General features: G+C 40.6%; 1 protein-coding gene across 2 annotated transcripts in view; it reads left to right on the forward strand.

Annotated features, from left to right (window-relative positions):
- Positions 1-856: 856 nt before the first annotated feature.
- Positions 857-14,981, forward strand: part of RAPGEF5 (Rap guanine nucleotide exchange factor 5) — a 192,619-nt gene continuing 178,494 nt past the window's right edge. For both annotated transcript variants that reach the window (XM_070470214.1, XM_070470219.1), the window contains exons 1-4: positions 857-922; positions 2,592-2,698; positions 7,902-8,023; positions 9,563-9,731. In XM_070470214.1, the coding sequence (XP_070326315.1) occupies positions 7,972-8,023; positions 9,563-9,731 (221 nt within the window). In that variant the 5' untranslated portion in view covers positions 857-922; positions 2,592-2,698; positions 7,902-7,971. The remainder of the gene's footprint in view (positions 923-2,591; positions 2,699-7,901; positions 8,024-9,562; positions 9,732-14,981) is intronic.

The following is a 14,981-nucleotide window of genomic DNA, read 5'->3' on the forward strand; positions in this document are numbered from 1 at the left end:
GATTTGTTGGGCAAATGCACGTGTGGAAGGACAGTCAGTCAGGCAGAGCACCCGGGAGCCGCCCCAGAAATAGTCAGAAACAAGGAGCTCCAGAGAGGGGCAAATCCCAGTGGAGGGGGACAGAGCCTCACCCAGCAGGTGACTGCACAGACCTGGGCTTCGCTGGGGTTCAGGGCCGTGTCAGGGAAGGTGAAGGGCGTCCTGATGTGGGGAAGGGTGTGAGCAGAGGCAGGTATGTGTTGTAGGTTCTTCCGAGAAGTGGATTTCATGTTGAATCACAGAAGCCACGTGGGGATTTCGAGGCAGAATACTAGAAATCTGCTGGAGGCCGGCTCTGGTGGGCCCAGAAGGGCAGGCAGGGGATTTTCATTGACTCCTGTAAGCAAAGAGAGACCCCCCCTCAGCCGAGGGGGCTACACAGGGCCTTCTGTTCACGTGAGGTTTGCGGGATGGCCTGAGAGGGTGTGACTGGAGCCTGGGGAAGTCCACTGAGAGGCTGAGACAGCAGTCCAGGGGTGCACGGGTGAGAGCTGGAGTTAGATCAGTGAAAGGGGAAATGGAAGGGAAAAGAGAGTGATATCAAAGTCATGTTGAGAATAAAGCGACACAGACACAGACGTCCGTTGTTCTGTTGCAGTTTTTAAAGCTGTGGAAGCCATTCTGGTAGAATATCCTGTCCTGTTGGAGTGAATGTTGACCAGATATTTACCTTGAATGAGAATAAGGATGTTAATCCTCTGTGGCCATTGACATTTTTTGGCTCAGACAATTGCTGGACTTGCGATGGTTGCATGTATTGTGTCCTTAATTGAACAGTGGTACTGAAAAACTGTTTGGTTCTAATTTTTCCCTTCTCTTTTCTTCCAAATAGACTCTATCAAGAAGAATTTCCAATCCATACCTCGAACATACTCCATCCCAGGTATGATTCTTTTCTGCCTTACAGCGTTTCTGAAAGAATAGTCCACAAATCCCGGTGTAGTACTTGCTAGTTAGAAATCTGCCCTTTGCTCCTGATCATGCTGTCTCCTTCACGTGGAATGACATGGCCAAAGGTGTTTGGAATGCTCTGATAATTGTCATGTAGAAAGATGTTCACTCAATAAGGAAAAAAAATTTCCCCTACTTTCCAAGTCCTTTACATGAATGTGTTATGAATATGGTAGAGTTTGTATATAATGGAAATATTTTCAATTTGCTGAATGATAGAAATGCTGTATTTAAAAAATAGGGGATGTTTTACTCTGAAAACTTGGTGAAAAGGGGGATTATTTATAGGTATCTAATAGTAGAATATCCCCGATACTCACTGAAACAAGGTGGGGCTGCCTTCATTGTGTTGTTAAAAAATCAGCTGACTGAAAAAAAAATCAGCTGACAGGGTTGTGTATTTTAGAAAGACAGGAGACTATGAACTTTGTGAGGACAGAACCTTTGGTCTTGTTCACTGCTGTATCCCCAGCATCTAGAACGGGGCTGATTGCTGCTCCGTGTTTTTGAATGACTGAGTGAATGAACGCTGTGAGGACTAGTCAGGTAGTACTTTCTGTTGTCTGACTTAAGTATTTTTTTTTTAGTGGGTTTAGCATGTTAAAAATAAAATCATTTCCTGTCCTCATCTTCTCATTAGGTTGTGTTTAGGAGGTGATAGTATGAAAATTAAGGGAGTATAAGGATGGGATTGAAGTGTTCAGGATTAAGTTATAGTCAATATATTATCAATTGTTTGCCTTGGGAAAAGATAAAAATATTCTGTCAAAACTTTGTGGGTGCAAAAAGAGTTCAGCAAGAAATAAGTGAACAGATATAAGCATGCACCCTCAATATATCTTCATTTTCATGAGGCTTTACTTAGGAAGAGAGTTGATTTCATTGTGAGGCAACATTAACCTGTGGATGAAGTTGCCAGTTACAGAGAAAGGAGGTAGTTTATAAAGTGGGACATAGACCTCTCCAGACCTAAGGGATACCCTCCTTCATCCTCCAAGAATCAGAGATGCATGCAGGCAAATCAGAAGATTAAAAAAAGAAGTTATATGAAATTTTTATCTGCTCGATGCAGTCATGAAGTAGATGAACCCAGGATGCTTGGAACTAACTATGAACTCTGCAGTTGAGTGAAGCTTAAAAGCAAAGCAGACAAACTATATCATGGTGTGAGATGGTCACTAGATAGGAAAAAATTTAATTTTCCCATCTTACAGGATGTTTACATATATGCATTATCAATATGGCAGAATTCATATAAAAATGTTCTTCAGTTTGCTGTATTGATAGAAACATTGTATATAAAGAAAAAAGAAACAGGTATTTTGCCCTGGAAATTTTGTGTAAAAGGAAATTATTCACAGTTAAAGCAGTTTAGCATTTGGAAAGTAGTTATTATAGCCTAATGGCTTAAATGGTCCGATAGCGAAAATAAATAGAATAGGTAGTTACGTAGCTGTTATCTTAGCTACGTATGGTAAGATATAAGTGTTTTAAGCTTAGGGACTTGGCCATAATTTTTCTGTATAGTGTGTCATCGGCAGCTTACAAATTGTCACATTATTGTTCTGCATTCTCATGAATCTTTTGTCTTTTCTATGTAGATTTATGGGGAGAATTCTTCTTGTGCAGGAAGAGCATTGCGGAATATTATCATCGTTCAGGCAGCTGACCTGATAAAGGACAGAGCGAACCTCAAGGGGTTTTATAGGTAACACCGTTTCCTAACACCTTGTCAGAAATTCTCCTTGAGAAAGAAAAAAAACTGAAAACGTGTTAAAGTCATAACCTTGATCACAGAGAGATGGGCTATTATGAGGAGTAGGAGGGTTGCTGGGCTTGAAGTGTCTGCTTGGGAGATTGGCAGTGACTTTTCTCTTAATTAAACAAGTGTTGGACAGCTGGACTCCTGGTCTGAAGATCAGGCGAGGAATGCTCAGCTGCAGGTGTGCTTGGGCTCCTGAGAGTCTGCTCTGCTTCCTCAAAGACGTGATGTTTTATAGTGTTTTTACTGGGCGTGTGCTGTGTTGGGCCTTCTGTAAATACAGGCCCCCTCTCTCAGAGCTCTGTGAGGATCCTTTGGAGGCCCCTGGGGGAGAGGGCCACTACTCTGATTCTCCAGGTGGGAGTGAGCTGCCTCTTCAGGACCTTCAGGTGTGGAGGAGGGCCAGCTGGGCATAGGGATGGCACTTCTTTGCCTTGGCAGGTGAATAAGGGTGGAGGTGTTAGAGTAAATGGATGGGCATATGGTCAGCTATAAAGTACATCTGGACCAAGAAGATGGTCATGGAGAAAGTTCAGGGCACATGTCTTCATTTCATGGAGCCATTTAAAGAAATAACAAAAGTAAATGACCAGCTTTTTGTGAATATTTTTCCAAGTAAAGGTATTAAACCACAGCAAACAATACTAAAACTACAAAAATAACCAGAGAAAGAACCACTATTATTTATTATCATTATTTGTTCTTACAAAAATGAGATTACAATACCATGAAGAATAGGAAAGAATACTCAGAACAAATGATGCCAAAAAAAGTAGGAAAGATTCTCAGAATAAAGACGTTTCTTTGAGTTAACTAAGTTTAGCTTTATCACCATCTCCTTATGGTATTTTCTTTTTTTTCCCACTTGCCACAGATGGGAAAAATTTCATCATGGCCTAGATTTGGGGGGATAGTGCTTCCTAACCTGTTTGAGTAAGAAGGACCCCCCTCCCCCACCTTCTCTATTGATGCATAGTTTACATACAGTAAAATGCACAAATCTAAGAGTACAGCTGGGTGAATTTTTAATTATTACACATACTAATGTGACTGCTATCTACAGCAAGATCTAGGAAGTTTTCACACCCCAGATGATGTCTTCATGTCCCATCCCTATCAGTAACTGTCCCAGGCCGACACTTGTTTCTAATCAGAAACTTGGCAGGATCTGTAATCTTAAGCACCACTGAGCAACTACACAGTGGAGATGAGAGAACTACAATGAATTAACACTTTAAAATCCCATGTTTAATTAATCTTATTAGTATTTATGTAGGTTTTGACGCCTTCCACATAGGTTAGACATGATTCATTCTGTTGAGAAACAGTGCTTTTGTGTATTGTGAATCTCTTTAAAAAGCTCCAAGATCACCTCTACTCACTTCCTCCCATAATGAATTCAAGCCCCTAAATCTGAAAATCACTACCTTAGGGCCCAGGTTAAGTAATTGCAACAGGCTGGGATAGGGGCTGTGAGTATAGTTTCATTACTTCATGGAAAATCTCTCTCTCTTTTTTTTTTCTTTAATAGATGATAGTATCAACTTTAGACAAGTCTAATTTTTTTTTCTTAAAAACTAAAACTGCCTGTACAAGCATACCTCAGAGATACTGTGGGTTTGGTTCCAGACCACCCCAGGGCAATGAGTAGCACAATAAAGTGGGTCACATGGATTACTGTGTTTCCCAGTGCATATAACAGTTATTATACCATAGTCTATTAAGTGTGCAATTGCATTATGTCCAAAAATAATATTCATCCCTTAATTTAAAAAATAGTTTATTGCTGAAACTTGCTAATCATCATCTGAGTCCTCATCATGATAACAAGTTATCATCTTCTTGTTAGTGGAGGGTTTGAAATGTCGTGAGAAGTACCAAAAGCAGAGACACAAAGTGAGCAAATGCCATTGCAAACATGGCACTGATAGACTTGCTATATTCAGCTTGTCACAAACCTTCAGTTTGTAAACATAATATCTGTAAAGTACAGCAGAGGAAAGTGCAATAACATGAGGTCTGCCTATGTCAGTCTTTGGGCCTAGTTGTGAGCAGACTCAAAGGATTCATTTTCGATCCTCTATAAGACTGTGTGTAGGACTGGTCCTTGCTATCAGTTTTGTTCCTGATTGGATATAGACTGAAAAAGAATTGGAACATGTACGTTAATCAGGTTCATGGAAAAGAACCATCCATCTGAGCAAGAGCATAGTTAGAGTTTATTGAGAGTAGAATGTGGTGAGAGTGTGGGTCTATAGTCTAAAGACTGATTTATGCTCTGGGTTTAGAGGCGAAGTGCTAATATGATAGCCTAGGCTGAGTCATTTTCATTTGTCTGGTAGTAAATTGAGGCAGAGTACCACATGAGAATTACTTTCACAATTTTGATATGTTTTCCATTCATTTGATACTATAGGAAAAATCATACTACTTTTTTGAGCCTTCATGTAAGTCTCTAAATACCACTGTCCCATTGAAGACGATGAGGGTCTGTCTCTACTGCTATGAACTGATTACTAAAACTGTAGCTGGAGATGGAAGGAGGCCAAGGAAAACCAAGTGTTCAACTTCAGCGATTAGTAAAATTCTTGTTTTGCCGTGGCAATCACATTGACCTTGGAGCCGTCACCTCCGTATCATAACGTTCCTATCTAGCATTGCAGCATTGGTGAGATCTCCGTGTACTCAGAACAGCTTCTGCATTCAGTACAAGACTGAAGATGCGTGGGGAGTAAGAACTGCTGTGGGTGTTCACACTCCTCCCTTCCAGGCATCTCTCGTTTCTCCACCGCCCTCCTCTCAGCCCTGTAGACTCAGGGATTTAAGGTGGATTGTTGCTGACCCGGCCCACGAGTCAAGGAGGTTGTTGGTTAACTGCAGTGGCCACTCACCTCATTTTGTTTGCTTTGGTGGTATTGTTGTTCACTTGCCAAGTTGGGTGCGACTCTTTGCGGCCCTGTGGACGGCAGCACATCAGCCTTCCTTGTCCTTCACTACCTCCCAAAGTTTGCTCGTACTGATGTCCATTGAGTTGGTGAATTGGTGGTATTAGTGATAGTGTTTATCTTTATCCCAGTGATATTTTCCTTGGTGCAAATGGATTGTCCAAAGCAATTTGAAACACAATATGATAAATTGCAGGTGGGGGTAGAAAGAGATTGTGTACAACTGAAACAGTAGCTTTCTCTGAGAGTGAGAGCTTGATTATTAAGTAATAACTACAGATGACAGCAGTCCTGGCTATACCATGTTTTAGCAAATCGGCTCAGTCCTGCCCACCACCCTGTCCTCCTCGCCCCTGAGACAGAGCGAGACTTTCCCATTGAGAAGGTCGGGCTGAGTCCCTGGCTTCACCTGGCAGCCCATTAGAAGTGACGGCCCTGAGGCTGTGCCCAGCCACCCTGCACCAGAATCTTCATGTTAACAACTCCCACTCAACACAGTCAAGGGAAGCCCTCTTCTGAGAAACCTCTTTCTGATCACCTGTGAAGAAACAAGCCAGTGCATCTGTCTAGTCACTGTTGCAATGTGAAAGTTTAGTTTGTTTAGTAAATGTTTTGTTGTATCCTGCCATGTTCCAGGTGGTGTCAGACACAGAACAGGCTGAGGAGCTGTATGTACTGTTCTGAGAATGAGGATTAAGATGATAAAAGTGCTTTACAAGCCCAAAGATGCTGGCTAATTGATAGAGGTGTTGAGGAATTAACACTTTGAGCATTTACTAATGAAAGGTGTCCTATAGAGTTAGAAGTTAATGTTGATGGTTTGGTCTAATTGCCTGTTCTGTTGCAATCTGTTTTCCTGTATTGTTAAAAAATGATCCATTTATTTGACTGTTCATCTTTCTTTTGTCTTACTGCTAACCTGCAACTGGATTTGTACAGTTGGTACAGCTTAGAATTGCCTTAATGATCTCAGAGTATCTTTCAAATCTTTACCCAAGAAAGTGATATTTTAACTAAAGCTAGAATAGTTGTTCAGATATCTCAGCACAAATGTTTACTACCTTATTTCTCCATCATCCAGGAAAATAAGGTATCTCATGGCATTTTGTCATTCTTTTGGTTACTGGGTGATTTCTAGGTATTTGTGATTATGCTGGTCATAAAAGATAGGCACTATTTTTCTGTTCTAGAAATACAAATAAATGTTGGCATTTTTGGTCCTTAAATAAAAAATATAGGAGAAAGTAATTTTCATGATACAGGTGTTTAAAAAAAACATTTGGTGTGACTTTTTTCATATGGGAGAGTGGGTTTCAATGAAATTTCTGCAATTAACCTTATTTCAGAAAGTTTTCTTTATTTGGTTTTTCATCTGAGGCTGATAAAGATGGAAAGGTAGGCATGAAAATACTGTTTGTAATACCCAGATTAGGGCATTCTTTGAATACAGCTGTGTATTTTAAGATGGATTATAGAAAGTCTTTCTTCAGGTGGTTAGCAGAATCTGTCATCCAGGTTTGCAGGTTTATGATCCAGGGTGCTTGGTGGATTGCTTAGACTATATTAAGGTTAACAGTCAAATTCATTGTTCTTTGAGACAAATATTAGGTTTAATCTCTGTTTGAAGAGTAGAAAACAAAACACTATACCCCTCACTGTGGTGTTACTTTGGCTAATCTTGGAATTATCTTGTTCTCAAAGAGACGAGATAAAAATGTGTAAATGGTTGCACCAAAGTTGATCACCACTTATCTTATCAAGGCAGAAACATTGTCTTTCAGTAAAGGACTGCTAAATTTATTCCTTCATTTATTCAAATGTATGTATTCAGAGAATTTGCTGTGTTCCTGGACTATTCTAGTGTTGGAATTTAGTCATGAGTTACATATATATACATAGTCCCTTTCTCCTGAAAATTATTCTCAAGGGAAGAAAGCAGGTATTATTCATTTGGAAAGATGTATAATTGGTAAATGTTAGGTGATGTAAAGAAAATGTATAAGCGGATATGATTCTAAGCTTCTGTAAGGAAGTGATATTTGAGCTGAAATCTGAAACATGAATAAGAAGTGCATGTCATTTATTCTTGAGTTGCTTGTCTAAAAAGAACATGAAAGGGATGGTATTAAGTTGCCTTTTTTTTTTTTTTTTTGGCAAATGGGTGGCAACCATGTCTTACTGTCAATGGTTTTGCTTTTGTCTAGGAGGAGCTGCGTTGGGTCAGAACTGGTGGACTGGCTTCTAGAACACTGTCCTTTCGTCCAGTGCAGATCTATGGCCATAGGGGTCTGGCAGCTCCTACTGGACATGGGGATTCTGTCATCAGGTTAGTATTACGTGTTCTGAAGGCACAGAACCCTGAAGCTGTTAAGCTGCCTGACCAAAACGTGTTTGATTTCCTAGATGATATTATAATCTAGGTGGAAATTGTTTTTGCTCGTAAATATTTGTGTTCTCTTATAAATGAAAGTGACAGGTCATCTTTTGTTATTTCTCACACCTTTTGGTATTTGCTGATTTATTAACTACAACCTGTAAGAGTCTTTCCCTTACCCCATCTCTTCTCTACTCAAAATGATGCTCACAATTTTTAAAAAAGATCAGTGGACATCTTTAGTTGCTCTAAATGTGTGACTTGTCTTGCTGTACTTAGAATAATCATCAGAAACTGACTGTATGAATAGAAGGTGTATGCCATTTTAATTGTATAAGGAATCATGAACAGCTAGAAATATGATCTATGAAAATAAACTGTTTAAATAGAACAGAAATTTGATGTTAACTAGACACTAAAATTGGAGAAGGAAATGGCAGCCCACTCCAGTATTCATGCCTGCAGAATCTCATGGACAGAGGAACCTGGTGGTCTACAGTTCATGGGGTCACAAAGAGTCAGATGTGACTGAAGCGACTTAGCATAGACACTAAAATAGATGGTGAATATCTCTTTTCTTTGTTGAGTCCCAGGGAATTGAAGAATTATAAGTCAAGCAGCTTGGATTCTTTATTTAGCTATTCCACACAGGTGCTGGGTCACTGGGAAACTCTTTTCTTCTCTGGGTTATAAATAATGAAGGTCAGAGAACAAAATAAGGTTCAGAAAGACATACCCAAGTCCCACTGTGGGATAGTGGTACAGATGGGGATGTGGGTGTCATCTTAGTTGGTCACACTTAGCACCTGATGCTCTTATTTAGAAAAGCAGTTAACTGCCTTTAAGGATTATAATTATCAACTTGCTTGTGAGGTTCAGGTTTCTGGTTTGCAAAACATTTTACGTTAATATTTTTAGGAAATGTCTCCATTTCTTTATTTCTTTTAAAGTAGGGTTTCCCAGCCTTGGTAGTATTGGTATTTTCTGCCAGATAATTCTTATTTGTCGGGGGCTGTCTTGTACATGATAGGTTGTTTAGTAGCATCCCTAGCACCCCCTAGTTGTGGCAACTCAGAATGTCACCAGACATTGTTAAATGTGCTCAGGGTGGGAAATAGATGCCTCTGGCTGAGAACCACTGATCTAAAACTTGGCATAGTTTTGTATTTGTGTACCATTAAAGTGATTAAATGTACTGCTTTGCGACACTAAGAAAAAAAAAAGAAATTTCTTCTACTCCCTTGGAATCGCTATTGATTTCACCTGTCCCTTGATGCAGAAGAGTTGTAAAATCCCCGTGAATGTGCTGGCCAAAGTTTCAAATAATAAAAATAGGTTGGTCAGTAAGTCCTTTTTCATTCAATGTGATTGTGAGCATGAATGGACTTAATTATGGTCCTATCCCAGCTTCTCCCTAGTAATTACTTGGTTTATGACTCTCTAAATAATATAGTTTATGAAACCAATCCACACCTTTTTTGTTTCCGACAGTGGACCAGCATTTGTACTTTCAGGACACCTATGTTTTCTACCAGTTTTCATCTGATGAGTGCAGCTACTTGTACTGTGAGTTCGAGAGAGAAGAGGAGTGGCAGAACGGTGTCAGACTCTTACTGCAGCTCGTGCCCCTCATTCCCAGCCGAGCTGGCATCTGTGAACTGTAAGTAGATGCTGTTTTGTTCCGTTGTAAAATTATTCTCACTCCGAGAAGCATCCCTGTGTCTGGGGACTGTGCTCTGCTTTTTAAGACCATCTCCTTTTAAAAGTAACTGTTTTATTCCCATTTCTCAGATGTAGGTTCAGAAAGGTAAAATGCTGAAAATTCAGTCCAGCTAATAAATGACTGAACTGGTGTTCAAACCCCAGAAGTCCACGCCCCGCCAGCTGCACCATACTACTTCTGATTTAATCACTGCTATATGAGTAGGTGATCCAAATTGGGAATAGGCATGATTTAGCTGAACTTGGAATAAAATAATAACCGGCATCTTATTCTCTAGCTAAGTCATGACTTTGCTAAGAAAAAGCTCAACAGACAGTTCTGCAAATAATCTAGAAGCAACATTTGACAAATTAAAACCCATGAATCATCATCACATGAAGACACTGAGTCACTATATGATTAAAATGAATTTGTTAGAAGAGGTTTGGGAACAGGACTTGAGTCATGATATGATGAATCTGACATGCCTTTGTTTATGCACAGCATTCATGACAAGCTTATTTCAGTATAATCAATCACAGATTAAAATTTTTAGTTAGTAACTTTTGTATATTCTGTTTCTAGAATACATTGAGATTAGAGGGCAAGTGGTATTATCCTTGCTTCATGGGTAAGAAAAGTAGGTTCCGGGAGAAACACCTACAACCATAGCAAAGATGAATTACTCTTGTTTAAAAAAATACAATATTGAACAGTTAATACAGGCTTTTAGAAAAGATAGAAATGTCAGAATAAGACACTAATAGGTTGATTGTAAAGAGTGCACTTTGTGTCAGGAACTGTGCTACATGCTTTATATTTGTTATTTCATCTTGAGATGAATTGTATAAAACAGTTTCTATTATTTTAAAATGAGGAAACTGAGGCACACAGCTCAGGTAACCTATCTAAGGTCACACACGTGGTATGTGGCACGTCCCATGTCTGTTTGGCTCTCACACCCATGCTTTTAACACCTGCTAGAGTGTGTGCCTAGGAGTTGTGGGGGTCATTCTAGCTTCCCTTCTGAGACGTGATAATCAGAAGGTATAAAAATGTTAGGCTGACTCTGAAATGCTGATGAATTCAGTACCACTGGCACCGCCACTGTCCATAGAAGACCTTGCCATGGTAAAACAAATTCAAATAGAATGCATCATTCGACTAAGTACGGAAAATGTTCCTTAATGTAATATGCTTTTAACATAGGCCAGAAGTTTCCCAGGAAAAGTCAAGGAGCATTTCAATAAATTTTAAAAAGCTTTCTAAGAAAAAGTCAAATGAAGCTAGAGGTGGCTGTGACTTTCTGTGACTCCATAGACTGGCATTCTCTGGTGGCTGTTCTTAACCATTTCCTGTGCTGAACTTGGAAGTCTGTGCAGTCCTGAAGGGTGTACCCAGAGCAGTGGGGGCATGAGGGGCCCTGCAGTAAACTTGCAAGCAGTCCTCATGGTTTAGCTCCACTCCTTTCTCCCCCACTGAGGAAGCATATTGGAATGCCAGTGAGAGGACCTTGTTACAGGGAAACCTTAAGTCTGCTGCAGGTTCTAAAAATGAACCTATTTTTAAAAATTTGGTTCCTAATATTAACTGCATATTACTTGCAGTCTTTTGTCGCTCCGATCACCGTACACAGTGCCATGCCTGTGGAGTTGACAGTCACTGTAGCGTGCCTTGTCAGCACATTCTTTTTCTCTTGATGTGATCACGTACATTTGGGAGTGGTAATTCCTCTGGGAAAATTGGCAATGGGGGGCTATAGACCTGTTTAATCCCATATTATAAGTACAAACTATGAAAAGATAAAATTACTGAACCTATTGCAAGTCTCTTCTGGAGAGAATATATCTTTTTTTTTTCTCTGTACTAGAGTTATAAGCAAACTTCTAAGCTCTGGTAAAATGTTTTGGGCCAAATTTTTTTAACCTAATCAAAGATTAGGTTATCCAGACTTGGAATCAACTATGGTCAGAGAAAAGGAAGGTGTCCAGGGGACATCATCCTCTTCCAGTTGGGTTGTCACAGCCCTTCCTAAGGTTCAGTGCCTGTGATCCCATCATAACTTCTGCTCCAATCTGGTGATCTCCTTTCATTGTAGCCTGAATCCCACAGCTGTTTATTCCCTCGTGCCCTTGTGACTACTGTTTCCTTGTCTGGTCAGGTTCTTCCCACCCCTCAAGGGGGAGCCCAAGTCCTGCCTTGACCACAGAGCTTCCGTGACGTCTGCAGTCTGTGGCAGCCCTGTGTAGTATAGTGTGTGTTAGTCACTCAGTCGTGTCCGACTCTTTGCGACTCCACGGACTGCAGCCCACCGTGCCCCTCTGTTCACGGACTTCTCCAGGCAGGAATACTGGAGTGGGTTGCCATGCCCTTCTCCTGGGGGGTCTTCTCGACCCAGGGATCGAAGCTGAGTCTCCCACATTGTAGGCAGATTCGTTACCATCTGAACCAACAGGGAAGCCCTCACTTTTAGTAGGATTTACTGCTCTTGCTGTTTGTATCAAAAAAATTTTTTCCATTCTTCTATGTCATTCTTAGTCCTATGGTATCCATTCCACTTTATTATCCATTCATTTTTACCCATTCTAGTGAAATGCCCTCTAAAGTCCTCTCGACTCATTAACTTACATTGTCTGTTCACAAGCTGAAAACCCAGTCCTATGGTTCTTTTACTAACCTTTTTGATATCTGAAGGCTTTGAAGTTCTGCCTGTGCAGTTCCACACTGGGGTTCCAGTATTTGCTGTCTTCTCTCTAATCCCTTTAACACTATGTGAGGAAACTACCTCCTGTCTCTGTGTAAATACAATTCTGTTCTTTAAGGGTGCATTTTTAAAAAGAAAAAAGAAACAGATTTTTTTTTCCCATTTAAAATAAAATGTTTAAATCAGGAAGGAAAATGGAACTATTGCAGGTTTTTTGGCTAATGTGAAGAAACAAAATTCCTCCTCTATACAAAATAATTTTTACATCTAAGCTGAGTAGATCATTTGAGAGAAGTGAGTGCATTGGCTGTCAAGGGTAATCTCCGGGGGAAGAAGGAACAATTGTGGTAACTTATTCAAACTGAAAGCCAAATCAAGTCATCCAGAATGTACTTTTTTCTAACTTTTTTTATTGGTGTGAGAGGAGGGAAAGTGGGGGTGGGAGGTTAGGAATACTGAAGTCTCAGTGTAGGGAAAGGCAGCCTAATAATTCCTCCAAGAAGAGTAAGACACGTTTCTCTCTTAACACTGACTCGTTGGAGAATTTAGGCTGTGTGGGAACTTGGCTGTTTTAATTCAACCACCTGTGTTACAGCCCTCCCAGCTTGCCCAGGGGTGGGAGTGGTGGTGCCCTGAATAACTGAGTCTGTGAACCTTGATACATAAAACTGTATTCTGGCGATTACAGGGCAGTTAACATTTATGCTGCTGTTAAAAGAGTCAGAGAGGATTGCTAGAATTTAACTCATGTTGCACTCAGGCAGGTAAAGAAAAATGTAAATGTAACTTTGCTTTTCTCTAAGCGGTCCCTTGTTTGCTGTCCACCTGAGTCCCGTCCTGCTGGATCACCAGAAAGAAGGAAAAGCAAAGCCCCATAATTTTATTTTATTTTTTCCATTTTAAACTAAAGCTTGCATTTTATTTTATTTTTGTTTTATTTCATTTTATTTTTTTTCCATTTATTTTTATTCATTGGAGGCTAATTACTTTACAATACTGTAGTGGTTTTTGCCATACATTGACATGAATCAGCCATGGATTTACATGTGTTCCCCATCTCGATCCCCCCTCCTGCCTCCCTCTCCATCCCATCCCTCTGGGTCTTCCCAGTGCACCAGCCCTGAGCACCCGTCTCATGCATCCAACCTGGGCTGGTGATCTGTTTCACCCTTGGTAGTATACTAGTTTCAATGCTCTTCTCTGTGAGCATCCCACCCTCACCTTCTCCCACAGAGTCCAAAAGTCTGTTCTGTACATCTGTGTCTCTTTTTCTGTTTTGCATATAGGGTTATCATTACCATCTTTCTGAATTTCATATATATGCGTTAGTATCCTGTATTGGTCTTTATCTTTCTGGCTTACTTCACTCTGTATAATGGGCTCCAGTTTCATCCATCTCATTAGAACTGATTCAAATGAATTCTTTTTAATGGCTGAGTAATATTCCATAGTGTATATGTACCATAGCTTCCTTATCCATTCGTCTGCTGATGGGCATCTAGGTTGCTTCCATGTCCTGGCTATTATAAACAGTGCTGCGATGAACATTGGGGTACATGTGTCTCTTTCAGATCTGGTTTCCTTCGTGTGTATGCCCAGGAGTGGGATTGCTGGGTCATATGGCAGTTCTATTTCCAGTTTTTTAAGAAATCTCCACACTGTTCTCCATAGTGAAAGCCCCATAATTTTAGCATAATCAAGTAAAATTATTCTAGAATAGTAAGGGAATTTTTAAAATTTCTTTGGTTAGCTCCTGAGCATAGTTTGGCAAAATGGTTCAGTCTCTCTCTGCCCTGTCCTTACTCCTCAGCAAGATAGCCTTTGGGGATATGGTGGGTGGTGTGGGCCCCTGACCCTCAGCTGAGCTGTTACTGTGAAGCCAGGGCCTGGCATCATTGGGTCCATCTCTCTGGGCTTGGTCAGTGCCCTGGGGTCCTGGCCAATGTGCCCTCCTGGATGTGTGCTGGCATTCTGATGCTCCTGAGGCCCACAGACCTCCATCCACTAACCTGCTGTCTGCTCTCTCTCCCTGATCTTCCCTCTATCCTGTTTAAAAAATCATGCCTGTTCATTGTTGTTCCTGTTAATGAGCAGAGCACTTAACTGGATGGCACCTTTGATTCCTTACTAACCAACTGTAGGGAAAGCTCAGCCCAGTGGGTGAGGAGGGTTTTGTTGACATTCATGGCTCCATGCTCTAAATAGAGAAGAAGATGGGTGGGTGTTTGAGGTAGATGGTACAGTAAGGAGAGCAGGAAGTCAAGAAGATGGGTGGCATGTTGAGACAATACAAGGCAGCTTTGTATGTCTGGAGCAGTAGGTCAAAACCAGTGGAACTCAGAACCTTAAGAGGGGTGGGTAGCAGGCTCAGATTGGTTACAGGGTCTGAAAATCTACAGGGAAGCCAAGCATTATCATTGTATTGAATAAAGAGAATGTCTTAACTGTATATAGATCCTGCTGAAATAAGTACAATTTACTTGAATTCACGGTAACATTTTGGT

This window comes from Odocoileus virginianus, chromosome 1 (genome assembly GCF_023699985.2).
Source record: "Odocoileus virginianus isolate 20LAN1187 ecotype Illinois chromosome 1, Ovbor_1.2, whole genome shotgun sequence".
NCBI lineage: Eukaryota > Metazoa > Chordata > Mammalia > Artiodactyla > Cervidae > Odocoileus > Odocoileus virginianus.